This window comes from Galeopterus variegatus, unplaced genomic scaffold (assembly GCF_000696425.1).
Source record: "Galeopterus variegatus unplaced genomic scaffold, G_variegatus-3.0.2 Scaffold749, whole genome shotgun sequence".
Taxonomy (NCBI): domain Eukaryota; kingdom Metazoa; phylum Chordata; class Mammalia; order Dermoptera; family Cynocephalidae; genus Galeopterus; species Galeopterus variegatus.
The window spans coordinates 70,543-86,391 of NW_007726860.1; the positions used below are offsets into that span (position 1 = coordinate 70,543).

Genomic DNA, 15,849 nt, shown 5'->3' on the forward strand with positions numbered 1-15,849 from the left:
CAATTAGCATATAAACACCTGTTTTACCCAGTTGAAAAAAGGATGCCAATATTTAAAAAGAAAATATGGAGGCTTCTGGTCAAGATGGCAGAACAGAAAGTCCCCAGCATCACTCCCACAAATCAACCAATTTACAACTATTAAAAAGCAATGACAGCCAAGCTAGGGCCTCTAGAGCTCAGGGGAAGAGGAGGAGAGACCTACAGAGTGCATAAAGGCAAAAAAAAAGCCACAATGAGAGAAAGAAAGGTCTGCTCCCACCATTTCGAGCCCCAGCTGCTTGAAGGCTGGAGCTGGTGAGCACAGAGGGCAACAGCTGGCAAAAGCCACAGCTGTGCCCTTCCTATGAAGTTGCTTGGAGGCAGCAGGGGAGAAGAGGGCCTTGGTGGCCCCCCAGGCCAGCAAGACTACTAGCGAGGTTCCCGTGGACCCACATAGGAACAAGGAGCCACAACAACTGAAAAAAAGGAGCTACTCAGAGGCTGGTGGGTCATTGCAAGGGACTGGCACACGGCCTGTCCATGGGAAGTGTTTGGAGCATGGGTGGTGGGGGAGACGGGCCACCAGGGGAACACTGGGACACAGCAAGGACAGCCAATCTTTCCTCTAATCAGTGCAGGCCAACTCTGTGTAGACTGGTCAGGAATACAGAACTACAGAGGGAGCAGTTTGCTGAAAAGACTCAGGCCCAGACCAGAGTTTCTATACAACCCAGGTGTACCAGAGCTCGTGAGACCCAGAAGTACCTACAAAGTCAGCCATTAAAACCTTAGCTGCACAAAAAGCCTTCCCCAGGGAATCAGCAGCAAAACAGCAATTTAGCTCAAACACAGGGCTCAAGTGCTGGTCTCCACAGGAAGTTATCCCGTTTTAGAAGTAAGCAAAAGACAACAAATTAGGTCCAGTGCAGAGCTTAAGTCATGGGAATAGCAAATAATCCAACACACAACTGAAAGAAAAAACAAAATACACACAGACCAGAAACAAAGTTTGATATTAACTAGTAAAGGTCTAAGACCACCAAAGAACACCTATAAAACCCAGAAGGACCAGAAGCCCCCAGAGTCCCCAAGCCAGGGAGGGGAGAGGGCCAGGGGCCTCAGCCATGCCCCCCAACACCCACAACCAGCCCAGCGACAATAACCGAGCCACCACAGGAAACACCCCAGGCTCCTGAGCCAGGGCACTGGGGTGCTCAGGGCTTCAGCCACACCCCCCTGACATCTGCATTCAGCCCAGCAATGACCAAACCACCACTGGAAGCCCCCTTGGTCTACCCTGCAGGAATGAGGGAGATGCCACAGGCCTCAACCATGCTCTGCCTCCTCCCCCCACTCTATTTCCTTTCCCCTTCTCCTCTCCCCCTCCCACCCAAATGCTCCACAACACCACCTTAGAATGTAAAAACAGATGGAGCCAGGGACCAACCCCTCCTCCCGCAACCAGGCATGCTGTCGCTGCCACAGGGTCACCCGGATTCCTGAGGCTTGGAGCCAGGGACCGACCCTTCCTCCCACAACCAGGCAAGGAGCACACCAAAAACACCACTCCATGTGGGTGGCCCACCACATCCACCACAAAAGCCACAGGTGCCACAAAAGCAGCTAGATGCCAAAACCATGGAGCAAAATGACCCACCAGCCATTCGAGTGCATTGACACAAGAAGAGTCACCAGCAGAGATCAAAGAAAAGAAAACAATGTCCTTTTCCACAAAGCCCATTCCAGAGTGATAGAAGCACCACCTGCTCTTAATAGTGGGGGACCTGAACACACCTCTCTCAGCACTGGACAGATCATCTAGGCAACAAATCAACAGAGTAACCATTTCTTTCACAAGGAGAGAAGAAATCTACAGTTAACAGAGGTGGGGGGGGGTAGGGAGGGATTTGATAAGGGGCATAAATAACAATTATGACTTGTAAAAATGTATATGCTAACGATAATGATTTGATCAACATACATCAACATTGAACCCCAAAAATATATATAATCAATTATGATTTCAATAAAAAAATATAAAACATGTTATATTTTCTGTTATATATTTATTTATAATATATATTTATATTTTTTAATATATTATACATAAAATATATTTTATATTACATATTATATTATGTTATAATATATATTATAACATAATATAATATGTAATATAAAATATATTTTATATTACATATTATATTATGTTATAATATATATTATATATGTTATAAAATATATATGCATTTTATATATTATGAGATATATTATTTTAAAAGATAAATTTTAGAAAAGGAATCAGAAGGGCTTCAAAGTTAAAACACATAATAATTCTGTTATTCTTCACACACAAACAATAATCTGGGATTGAACTCATTCTATCATGCAAACATATTACATACACCTCAACAAACAACTAGTGATTTGCCCAGTATATACACAGTAGTTCCCCAGCCACAGTTTTGCTTTCCATGGTTTTAGTTACCTGTGGTCTGAAATATTAACACAAAATTCCAGAAAATTTCAGAAATAAACAATTCATAAGTTTCAAATTGTGTTGTATACACTACCCGCCCGTTAATCACTCAGTAGGCATTTCTCGGTTATCAGATCAAAAAAACATAGTATATAAAGGTTTCAGTACGATCTGCGGTCTTAGGCATCCACTGGGTGGGGTCCTGCAACTATTTGGGGGCCTTCTATAATACAATGTCCAGAGGTAATTTTGTCTTGTTTAACACATTTAAAATTAATGATCAGTCTATCACACATTATAATGGAACTGCAACAGGCAAAGTTGTGGGAGAACAGCGTACTAAATCTTCTTGGAAATCTGATCACTACTGTAAGTAGAACCCATATCTCAGTCAGCTAGATTGCTCTTGCTGAGTCTTGGTCAGGCTCTGTATTAGTCCATTTTGTGCTGCTATAACAAAATGCTTGGAACTGGGTGATTTGTAAAGAAAAACGAAATTTTTTGCTTACAGTTTCTCAGGCTGGGGCATCCAAGTCCATCTGGTGATGGCGACAGTGACCCAGGGGTCTCACACTGCAAGATGGTGGAAGCCGAGAGAGCAAGAGAGAAAGACAGACTCTCCTCTTTTTTTAAAGCCCTCAGAACCACGCCCCTGACCACCATTTTTAATCCATTCACTACTGCACTACTGCAGGGTCCTACAATCCAGTCTTTTTAAGGCCCCACCTTTCAATTACCATAACAGGATTTCCCACCCGCTTAATAGTCACAGTGGGGGGCTGAGTTTTTAATACATAAAACTTGGGGACACAATTCAAGTTTCGGGAGTTTTGATGGGACATAATTCAATCCACTACAGGCTCTCACTACTGTTAACCAATAACCCATAATTTCTCACTAGTCTCTCTGCCTTCACCCCTCCTGACTGTTCTTTTGAGACAGAGCTCTCACCATGTCAGTCACTTGTCCCATTCCCCTCTGGCCTGACTCATGCCACTCTTCCTGCTGAAGTGCACCTCTGCCCCACGCCCAACACCCCTACCTGCTCAAAGTACTCAAAGCCCAGCCTGAGTGCTTTCTCCTCCACAAGGCCTCCCCAAACCCTCATCTGAAGGTGATTTAACCTGAAGTGAACTTTGCTTATTCTCATATTATGGTTTGATGTAATTATTTTTGTAAAAATCTTACTTCAATATCATTGAGGTAGGCAGCCACTAAAATGGCCCCCAATAATCCCCACGTTCTGGTATCAGGCCCTCATGCAATCCCCTCCCCTTTCAGCATTGGCTGGATCCAGTGACTTGCTTCTAACAAAGAGAGTATGATGAAAGTGATGGGATGTCACTTGCAAGGTCAGGTGACAAGAAGACAGTGACTCCTGTCAAGCTCCTCTCCCTCTTTCTCTCCCCATCACCTCTCTCTGAGCCCTGGCGCAAGGGGAGCAAGCCATCATGTTGCAAGTAGCTCTACAGACAGTCCCAAGTGGCAAGAAATGATATTCCAGCCATTGAAATGGAAATTCTCTGAGCACTGGAGGCCTGTCAGCTGCCTGTGAGAGAGGCTGAAAGAGGCTCCTCCCGCAGTATTGCCTGGAGATGCTGGTAGCCCCAGAAGACATTTTGACTGCAGCCTGTATATAGACCCTGAACAAGACGCCCCCATCTAGGCCATACCAGGACTTTTGACCCACATAAACTGTGATACAACAAATGTTTGCTGTTTTAAGCCACTAAGTTGGGGTAATTTGTTATATACATCAATATATAACTAATAAAATCATGTTTTACTCTCCTATTAAATTATAAACTCTTAGAAGACATTATAGATAGTTGCACCAACTTTGCAAAATTTTTTACATAGTAGGAATTTAATAAAGATTTGTTACTATTTTAAAATGGAGTATTGTAGTACTATATCAAAAATAAAATCCACATAGACTATAAGAAATAAGGCACTCTAGGTAAACTTCCAAGGTCAATTCTTCTTCAACTCATGAAGTCCACAAGTGTCTCAGGATGTAATTTATCATTTGATAAGAACAGAGCACCTCAGATTTTACAATAGACATTAAAAAAAGAAAGAAAAAAAATTAAGTTTACTGTTTCCCTTTCATCTTATCTAATCTAAAACTGTAATTCCTAAACAAAATTAAAATGGGTATAAGAGATGACACAGGAGAAACTGAAATGCACACGGTTTGGGCCTATTCTCAAGTTTATCACGAGTCCCACCACCGATTCAGCTATCAACTATTTTAAGCTTCAAAAAGTAAAACATACATTTTGTTAAAGTCAGAGCTCAGCTATTTAGAACCTTTAGAAAATTTATCCCCACAAAAATCTAAAAACTGTGTTTAGCAATTTTAGATCATTGTTTTCTTTGTAAAATATATAAAGTTGGGAAATAACTCAAACAAAATCAGATGTCTTTACTATTGAACTTTTCTGCAACTAACATGTTAATGTGAACTGTAACTCCAGAAGGCAGAACATAAAACACAACATTCTCTAAAACCATTTGAACGTGAAACCCTTTTTTTCAAAACATCTTATGGACTCTGTTGTAGAACATGCTTTTAGAAAAATGGAATTAAGACAATAATGCCTTAAATAAAACACAGTGAACTAATTAGGAAGATTATTATTAGTAACTTCCATTCACTCATAGATAAAGGTCCAGCGTTCTAAGCCCTCCATGATTGATCGAAACCTGTCCCAATTCACACAGAATTCCCACAACTCTTCTTCACTCCTCTTCTGCTTGGACCCATCAAAACTCCTGGTTCACCTCATGTCCTTCTCACCCAGTGCTCCATGTCTTTGACACTCTTTTTTCTCATACCCAGAACTCCCTTCTTTGGCCACACAGAGGGTGTACACTTCAGATGTCACTTCTTCCTTGAAGTCATCTAATCCTCTTTCCCTCAACTCCCACAGTGTGGTAGCTATGCCTCTCACATCACAACACTCTATACACCACACACATGTGTTCTTATCTTCTACCTCATGAGCAGGACTCATGTTTACGTCATGACACATACTTCTTTACAAAATGTGGATTGCTCTTTACAAAGTCCAAAATGGCTGACTTGAGTTCTTATGTCCAGTTCTGCTAGTCCTTCTATTTTATCACTCAGCATTCAATGTGTGTTTTATCACACTGATAGTACTGCTACCAATGTTTGACATTATCAGTAGATTTACGGTAATGACTTAATAAATATATGTGACATACCAGGCTTTCTCTAAATATTATATCATTGAATCCTCATATATGGTCCCATAAAGTAGCTATTATGATCCCCCATTTACAAACAAGAAAACAGACTAACAGAAATGAACTGACTTGCCTTAAGTTAGACAATTAATACGTACAAACGGTCTTCAAAAAGCTCGTGAAAAACTACGCATGGATTGCAAAATTGTTTTGCACCAAAATGAACTCATGCTAACTTGTTATATAACATGTCTGAACAGGATCTAGTTTGAGGCCTTAAAAAAGATAAGACAACAGTGGGAAAAGAATCCCTATCAGAGCAACATGAATTCTGTTAAAATTGAAGGAAGGATATCAGATTTATAGTGAAGCTTGGGTGGAAAAATGGTGAAATCATTGATACTTATGAAAAATTTATGGGGGCAATGCCCCAAAGAAATCAGCAGTTTACAAATGGTTAACTCGTTTTAAAAAGGGATGAGATGACATTGAAGATGAAGCCCCCAGCAGAGACCAGCCACATCAGTTTGAGAGGAAAACATAAACCTTGTTTGTGCCCTAACTGAAAAAGACCAACAATTGACAGCAGAAACAATGGCCAACTCCACGGACATCCCAACTGGTTCACCATACGCAATTCTGACTAAAAATCACAGTTGAGAAAACTTTCTGCTCCATGGGTGGCAAAACTGTTGTGCCCAGATCAGCTACAGACAAGAGCAGAGCTTTCAAGGGAAATTTTAAACAAGTGGGAGCAAGATCCTGAAGCATTTCTTTGAAGAATTATAACAGGAGATGAAACATAGCTTTATGATCCTGAAGGCAAAGCACAATCAAAGCCATGTCTACCAAGAGGCAGAAGTGGTCCAGTCAAAGCAAAAGCAGACTGGTCAAGAGCAAAGGCCATGGCAACAGTCTTTTGGGATGCTCAAGGCATTTTGCTTGTTGACTTTCTGGAGGGCCAAAGAATGTAACACCTTGCTATTTATGAGAGCATTTGGAGAAAGTTAGCCAAAGCTTTAGCAGAACAACTCCCAGGGAAGCTTCACCAGAGAGTTCTTCTCCACATGACAATGCTCCTAGAGCTCAGTCTGCTCAAAAGTCCTGATTTGGCTCCTTCTGACTTCTTTTTGCTTCCTAATCTAAAAAAATATTTAAAGGCACCCATTTTTCTTTAGTCTACACTGGCATGGGTAAATTCCTAAGGCCCTCAGTACTTTAGGGATGAACTAAATGGCTAATATCATTGCTTTAAAAAGTGCCTTGAAGTGGATAGAGATTATGTTGAAAAATAAAGGGTTTTTTTTCATTATTTTTATCTTTTAATTCCATTTTCCATGAACTCTTTAAAGCTGCCTTGTAATTGGGGATACAGTCCAAAGTCAATGGTAATGTCCATCTGAGACTAAGTATTGGCACAAGAGTGATACTTGATAAATACCATAAGGAAAAATTAAAAAGAACTTTGAAGAGAGAGGCTACTCCCATCTGATACAGCCACTGCAAGTAAGATATGAGACATATTGGTAAATCCATCTTGGACTTTCCAGCCCCAATTAAGCTCCCACCTAAATGCAGTAAAATGAGAGACTACAACTGACCTTGTGGAACAGAGAGAGGAATCATCCTGCTAAGCCCTGCCCAAAGTGCAGATTTGTGAGCAAGTACATGGTTGTTACTATTTAAAGTCACTAAGTTCTTAGGTGGTTTCTTACATAGCAATAGATAACTGGAAATTAGTAATAAGATTGTAAAGTATGGTGATAATTGTGGGAATGGAGGGAAACTCTAGATTTTGCTGATTTATTGCATGTTTGAATGGATAAAAGGGAAGAGCGCAGAATGACTTCCAGGTTTTAGACTGAATGACAGAGTTACCAATATAGGAAATATCTTGAAATCTGAGTGCATAGGTGAAAGAATAAATTCCATCTTCGACATAGCAAGTTTGAGATGTGCCTTTGGGTGAGTCAAGTAAGCTCTCTAGTGGGGCAACTGTACATACAGATCCAGAGTTAGGCAGAGAAATGGAAGAAAGCACTTTTTGAGTCATCAGCTGTCAAATAAACAGTGGCTGAAGCCATGGATTTAGATGAAGACCACCATGAAAAACACAGAAAGTGAAATGAATGAAAGACCAAAGTCAGACATTGGAAACAACATATGAAAAAGGAAAGAATGAAACAGAAGAGCACGCTAGAAAGGAGACAAAAAAGGAAGCATAAGAGAGGGAGAGGGGAAATGGAGAACAGCCCTACAAAGCCTAGGAGGAAAACTTCAATAAGAATGTATCAAAAATTTCATATCAGATCACAATGAGTTGAGGGTTGAGTGAGGACTGAGAAAGTGGATACAACGGACTACAGATTCCAAAGGCTTTGGCTATTAATGAAAGGGGGAAAAGAGGATGTTAATAAGAGGCAAATGTGGAATTGAGGAAGAGGGTTTTTGTTCTGTTTTTTAAATGTGAAAAGGGCAAAAGAGACAATGATATTGCAAAAGAGCAACTGAAATGATAGACCACCGGTCTAGACTAGATAGAGAAGGAAGTAAAAGTCAGAAGGGAGTTGACAGATTGGGAGACAAATTGAACCCTCTTGTTCCTGAACCACTACTTGACACAGTGTATGCATAAAATAAACTAGCATTTTAAAAATATATTGTTACAAATGATTTCATATACAGATATCTTCTCTTGCAAGCACCTTGTAAGAGTTCCAACTGATCATTTTTGTATCCACAGATCTGCGCTAGAACAGATCTGCTCCCTAGCCACATATGCCTGTTTAAATTTAAATTAACTAAAATTTAAAATTTGAATTAAACTAAAATTAAATAAAATTTAAAATTAATTTCCTCTGATACATTAGTCACATTTTAAATGCTCAGTAACCTGTGGGTAGGAGCCAGCACACTGGATTATGCAGATAAAGAACATTACCATTACTGCAAAAAATTCTATTAGACAAGCACTGTCAGAGACCTTGGCATAATGTTATGAAAAAGGCATTTGCTCAGTAAGTGCCTGCTAATCAACATATAGAGATCACATATTAATTCAGTCAATCTTCGAAGGGATCTTTGAGAACACTAATTTGGTTCTAAATTTGGTTAAACTGCATGGCTTATTGGTTTATCAGTTACCCAATGTTCTAAAATATGGATATTAAGAACACTCCCATTGTTGAGGACACTAATAGCTTAATAGTACTGTGAACAAATTTCATGTAACATTCTCCAATAGGAACTTCACATATCTTTTAATTTAATTCTTATACAGATTTAGGTCTACCCACGAGGTATATATATCTTTAAAAGATAAGGAAGCTGAAGCTCAGTAACGTTAGGCAACTTGCAACCATATAGCTAATAATTCAGAGTATGGATTCCAGCGTAGGCCTGTAAACTCACAAAACAGAAACTCTTTCTACCACATATAACCCACACTGTAGCAAAAGGTTTAATCTACATAGTCATGAGAGATTTTAACTAAATCCATGGCACAAGAATATGTACTGTAGCAAGCACTTAAATTTAATTTCTCATATACAGGTAATAATATGCAAATAACTTAATGAGAAGAAACTTCATTTTCTAAGAAATAATACATACATACATACATACAAGGAATTAATATATTTATTCATTCAGTTGTTGTAAAACATAAATATCTTCTCCAGGACGAAAAACTAAAAAGGTTATTATCTTCAAAAATTATTTGTTCAAATACAGTCAAATTTTTCCTTACCTTGTTGAGCAGCAAATGCCTGACTAGCTGAAAGGCTATTTGTTTGTCCTGGATTATACCTTGTTCCCTCTGGAAAAATCACAAGATACATCTGTGGGGCATAAAAGAAATTTGGTTTGTTTTGTATGAGCTTTTTTATTGTTACTGTTAACTTACCAGTGCTAACTCTATGCATGCTAAGAAAGTATTTCCTAAGGTGGGAAAAATGAATATTGATTTACATATGACCTTCATTTCAAGCAGAGCAACCAAAATGCAAAAATTCAATTAAGTCTAATTGTGATATAAACTGTACTTATATTTAAAATGCAGTCCTACATTCACTGTAGGATAGTCATTAAGAATCTAAAAAATACTTCTAATTACATGCTAATATTTACTAATTACTAGGCCATGCGATGCTAACTTGTACAAAGCCCCAATTAATGAAACAGCTTTTTCCCCCTAAGACAACATGGTAGTTTTAAAATGCTGCACATTTTAGAAATCAGTGTCCTTAAGTAACAACACTAAAAGTTCATTTACATTTCATTTGAGGAAAATCATATACAAATATCTAAATTTCTACCATACTGGAAAAATAAAACTGGAAATAATAGTATCTCCACAATTTTGCATTTTCAACTTTCATGCAAAAACTACTAGGAGAAATTAAGGAAGACCTAAATAAACAAATGTAGGCTGTGTTCATGGATCCAGAGATTCAATATGGTTAATATATCAATTCTTCCTAGATTGATCTATAGATTCGGTACAATCCAAATCAAAAGTCCAGCAAGCTTTTTGTAAAAACTGTCAGGATGTTTTTATAATTTGTATGGAAATGCAAAGAACCTAAAATAGCCCAAACAACTTTGAAAACAAAGAACAAATTTAGAAGACAACTACCAGATTTCAAAATTTATTATAAACTGACAGTAATCAAGACAGTATGGTATTGAACAAAGATGCACATATTGATCTATGAACCAGAAGAGATGGTCCATTGATATTTAAATAACAGACCCATTTACATGCATTCAATTTACTTCAAACAATGGGGGGAAAGATAAACTTTTTGATAAATAGTAATGGATATTCATATTAAAAAATATAAACTTCAACCTTATACCACATACAAAAATTTATTCAAAATGAATCACAGACTTAAATGTAAAACTATAAAATTTCCAGAAGAAAACACGGGAAAATCTTAGCAATCGTGAGTTCAGCAAAAACTTCTTAAATACAAGAGAAAAATTATACTTTCTTATAAAAGAAAAATCAATAAATTGAGCTTAAAATTAAAAATTTGTTTCTTCAAAAGACACTGCTATGGGAGTCCCCACCCCAGAGAGAGAGGCCACAGTTGCCACCGCAGACCCTCTGGGACCCAATATAGCAGAGCTGCAGAGTTCCCAATGCCCTCTGCACGTAAGACCCCCAGGCCACCACCATGTGAGTCCCCGCCCCCAAGAGAGACTGCTGCTGCAGCTGACCCCCCCCTCCCCTGCCCTGCCGGACCTGAGACAGCTGAATGTCAACAAAACTCCCTGATATTGCTCCAGACACGAGGGTGGAACAAGTAGACTGCAATAGCCTTACCCACAACAACTAAGCACCAACAGAGAGATACTAGAAATACAAAAAACCAAGAAAGTACACCACCACCAAAGGAATACAATAACTCTCAAGTTCTAGACCCTATAGAACAGGAAGTCTTTGAAATGACTGACAAGGAATTTTGAGCAATAACACTAAGGAAACCAAATGAGATACAAGAAGACTCAGACAACACAGTGAATGAGAAAAAGTATACAGGACCTGAAAGAAGAAATGTACAAAGAAATCAGTGCTTTGAAAAAGAATGTAGCAGAGCTTGTGGAGCTGAAGAATTCATTCAACAAAATAAAAAACACAATAGAGAGTTTAACTAGCAGTCTAGAAAAAAAAGAGAATTTCTGACATTGAAGATGGCTTGTTCGAAATAACACAGGCAGACAAAAAAAAAAGAATTTAAAAACTTAAAGGAAATCTAAGAGAGATAACAGACAACCTCAAGCACTCCAATATCCAAATCATGGGTATTTTAGAGGGGGAGGAAAAAAGAAATGGCATTGAAAATATATTCGACAAAATAATAGCAAATAACTTACCAGGTATAGGAAGAGATACAGATCTTCAGATGCAGGAAGCTCAAAGACCTCTCAACATATTCAACCCAAAAGGTCCTCTCCAAGACATGTTACAGTCAAATTGGCAAAACTCAAAGACAAAGAGAGAATCTTAAAAACTGCAAGAGAGAAGCATCAAGTCACCTATAAGGGAACCCCTATCAGACTAACATTAGACTTTTCATCAGAAACCCTTAAAGCCAAAAAAGAATGGGATGATATATTCAAAATACTAAAAGACAAAAATTTCCAGCCAAGAATGCTTTACCCAGCAAGGCTATTCTGAAACGAAGGACAAATAGTAGTTTCCCAGACAAGCAAAAACTGTAGGAGTTCACTACCACACAACCAGCCTTACAAGAAATTCTCAAGGAAGTACTGGGTCTGGTACCTGAAAAACAACCAACACTAAGAATACTCAAAATATAACAAAACTCACCAGTAAAACAAAATGTTAACAGTAAAGAGGAAAAAAAGTTTATCCACTTGGAGTGTGGATGTTGTCTCCTCCAAAACTCATGTGGACTAAAACACCACTATTCCAAGAAACCAACCAACACAGAAGACAATCAGTAAATCAGAAAGAAAGGAACAAAAGATATTGAAAACATCCAAACAAAAATCAATATAATGCCAGGAGTAAATCAATATATTTCAATAATCACTCTTAATGTAAAAGGTTTGAATTCCCTACGGAAAAGACACTGACTGATTAGATTAAAAAGATAGACCCACAATATGGTGCCTTCAAGAGACCCACCTCACATGTAAAGACACACATAGACTAAGAGTTAAAGAATGTAAAAAGATATACCATGCAAACAGAAATGAAAAACAAGCTGGAGTAGCTATTCTTATATCAGATAAAATAGACTTTAAGCCAAAAACCATAAAAAAAGATAAAAAAGGCCACTATATAATGATAAAAGGACCTATCCAACAAGAAGACATAACAATCATAAATATTTATGCACCCAACATTGGAGCAGCCAGATTTATAAAGCAAACACTATTAGGCCTAAAGAAAGAGAGACACTAATACCATAATAGCTGGGGATCTGAACACCCCACTCTCCACCCTGGACAGACCATCTAGGCAAAAAATCAACAGGGAATCACAAGACCTAAATAACACTTTAGACTAATTGGACTTGGCAGATATCTACAGAACATTTCACCAAACATCAGAATATTCATTCTTCTCTTCAGCACATGGAACATTCTCCAAGGAGACATAGGCCACATATTAAGTCACAAATCAAGCCTCAACAAATTCAAAAATATTGGAAATATTCCATGTATTTTTTTCAGACCACAACTGACTAAAACTAGAAATCAATAACAAACAAAACTCTGGAAACTATACAAACACATGGAAATTAAACAACATTCTACTTAATGACATATGGATCCAAGAAGAAATTAAACAGGAAATAAAAAAACTTATTGAAACTAATGAAAATAATGACACATCATACCAAAACCGGTGGAATACTGCAAAAGCAGTACTAAGAAGGAAATTTTTTGCACTAAATGCTTACCTCAGACGAATGGAAAGATGGCAAGTAAATAACCTGACACTCCACCTTAAAGAATAAGAAAAACAAGAACAATCCAAACCCAAAGTTAGTAGATGGAAAGAAATAATTAAAATCAGAGCAGACTAAATGAAATAGAAACCCAAAAAATGATACAACAGACCAATGAAACAAAAAGTTGATTTTTTGAAAAGATAAATAAAATTGACAAACCATCAGCAAGGCTAACTAAAAAAGAAGAGAGAAGACACAAATAACAAAAATTAGGAAGGAAAATTGTGATATTACAACCAGTACTTCAGAAATACAAGGAATCATTAGAGACTACTATAAATAACTACACACCAACAAATTTGAAAATCTGGAGGAAATGGATAAATTTTTGGACACACACAAACTACCAAGACTGAGCCAAGAAGACACAGAAAATCTGAACAGACCAATAACAATCAAAGAGGTTGAAGTTGATATCAGTAGTCTCCCAAAAGAGAAAAGCCCAGGACTGGCCAGCTTTACTGTAGAATTCTACCAAACCTTTAAAGAAGAATTAATACCAATTCTCTACAAATTGTTCCAAAAAACTGAAACAGAGGCCACTCTCCCAAACTCATTCTATCAGGATAACATCACCCTGATACCAAAACCAAAGATACCCCCAAAAAAGAAAACTGCAGGCCAATATTGTTGATGAATATAGATGCAAAAATCCTCAATAAAATAGTAGCTAATAGAATACAGCAACACATACATAAAATTATACACCATGATCAAGTGGGATTCATCCCAGGGATGCAAGCTTGGTTCAACATACGCAAACCAATAAATGTGATACACCACATTAATAAAATCAAACACAAAAACCATATGATCATCTCTATAGACACTGGAAAAGCAATTGACAAAATTCAACATTCGTTCATGATAAAGACTCTATATAAATTGGGTATAGAAGGAAAGTATCTCAACACAATTAAAGCCCTGTATGACAAACCCACTCCATCCTTAATGGAGAAAGATTGAAAACCTTTCCCTTATAGCAGGAACAAGACAAGGAGGCCCACTCTCACCACTTCTATTCAACATAGTGTTGGAAGTACTAGCCGAAGCAATCAGAGAAGAGAAGGAAATACAGGGTATACAGATTGGAAAAGATGAGGTCAAACTGTCCCTGTTTGCAGATGACATGATCCTATAATCAAACAGCCTAAAGACTGTACAAAAAAATTCTACAAAAACTCTTAGAGGTAATAAGTGATTTCAGCAAAGTTGCAGGATACAAAATCAACACACAAAAATCAGTAGCATTTCTATATTCTAACAATGAACTGGCAGAAAAAGAAATCAAGAAAGCTAGACCATTTACAATAGCCACCAAAAAAATACCTAGGAATAAATTTAACCAAGTATGTGAAAAATCTCTACAATGAGAACTACAAACCACTGTTGAGTAAAATTAAAGAGGACACAAGAAAATGAAAAGATATCCCATGCTATTGGATTGGAAGAACTAACGTTGTGAAATTGTATGTACTACCCAAAGTGATCTACAGATTCAACGCAATCCCCATCAAAATTCCAATGACATTTTTTCTTGGAATTGGAAAAAACATTCCTAACATTCATATGGAAGAACAAAAGTCCACAAATATCCAAAGCATTCCCGAGCAAAAAAAATAAAGCCAGAGGCATAACACTACCTGACTTTAAACTATACTACAAAGCTATAGTCACCAAAACAGCATGGTACTGGCATAAAAACAGACACATGAACCAATGGAACAGAATAGAGAATACAGAAATCAACCCATGCACCTACGGCCATCTGATCTTTGACAAAGGCTCCAAGACCACACACTGGGGAAGAGACTGCCTCTTCAGTAAATGGTGCTGGGAAAATTGGACATTCATATGTAGTTCAAGAATGAAACTAGACCCATACCTCTCACCATATACCAAAATCAACTCAAAATTGATTAAAGAATTAAATACATGTCCTGAAACAATAAAACTCCTTCAAAAAAACATAGGGGAAACACTCCAGGAAGTAGCACTGGGTACAGACTTTATGAATATGACCCAAAAAGCACAGGCAACCAAGGGAAAAATAAACAAATGGGATTATATCAAACTAAAAAGCTTCTGCACAGCAAAAGAAACAACAGAGCAAAAAGACGTCCAACAGAGCGGGAGAAAATATTTGCAAAATATAGATCTGACAGAGGATTAATATCCAGAATATACAAGGAACTCAAACAACTTAACAGCAAAAAAACAAGTAACCCAATTAAAAAATGGGCACAGGCACTGAATAGGCATTTCTCAAGGGAAGACATACAAATGGCCAACAGACACATGAAAAAATGTGCAACATCACTCAGCATTCGGGAAATGCAAATCAAAACCACTTTGAGATACCACATCACTCCAGTTAGGATGGCTAATATCCAGAAGACTGAGAATGATAAATGCTGGTGAGGATGCAGAGAAAAAGGAACCCTCCTGTTGGTGGGACTGCAAAACAGTGCAGCCTTTGTGGAAAATGGTATGGAGGTTCCTCAAACAACTACAGATAGATGTACCAGATGGCCCAGTTATCCCACTGCTGGGAATATACCCAGAGGAATGGAAATCATCATGTCGAAAGGATACCTGTACTCCCATGTTTATTGCAGCACTATTTACAATACCCAAGAGTTGGAACCAGCCTAATTGCCCATCATCAGATGAGCAGATA

General features: G+C 37.9%; 1 protein-coding gene across 1 annotated transcript in view; it reads right to left on the bottom strand.

Moving 5' to 3' along the window:
• The window catches only part of AGPAT5 (1-acylglycerol-3-phosphate O-acyltransferase 5), a 71,646-nt gene that overhangs the window by 26,423 nt on the left and 29,374 nt on the right, over positions 1–15,849 (bottom strand). The window contains exon 4 of the mRNA XM_008572053.1: positions 9,425–9,515. Within this exon, the coding sequence (XP_008570275.1) occupies positions 9,425–9,515 (91 nt within the window). The remainder of the gene's footprint in view (positions 1–9,424; positions 9,516–15,849) is intronic.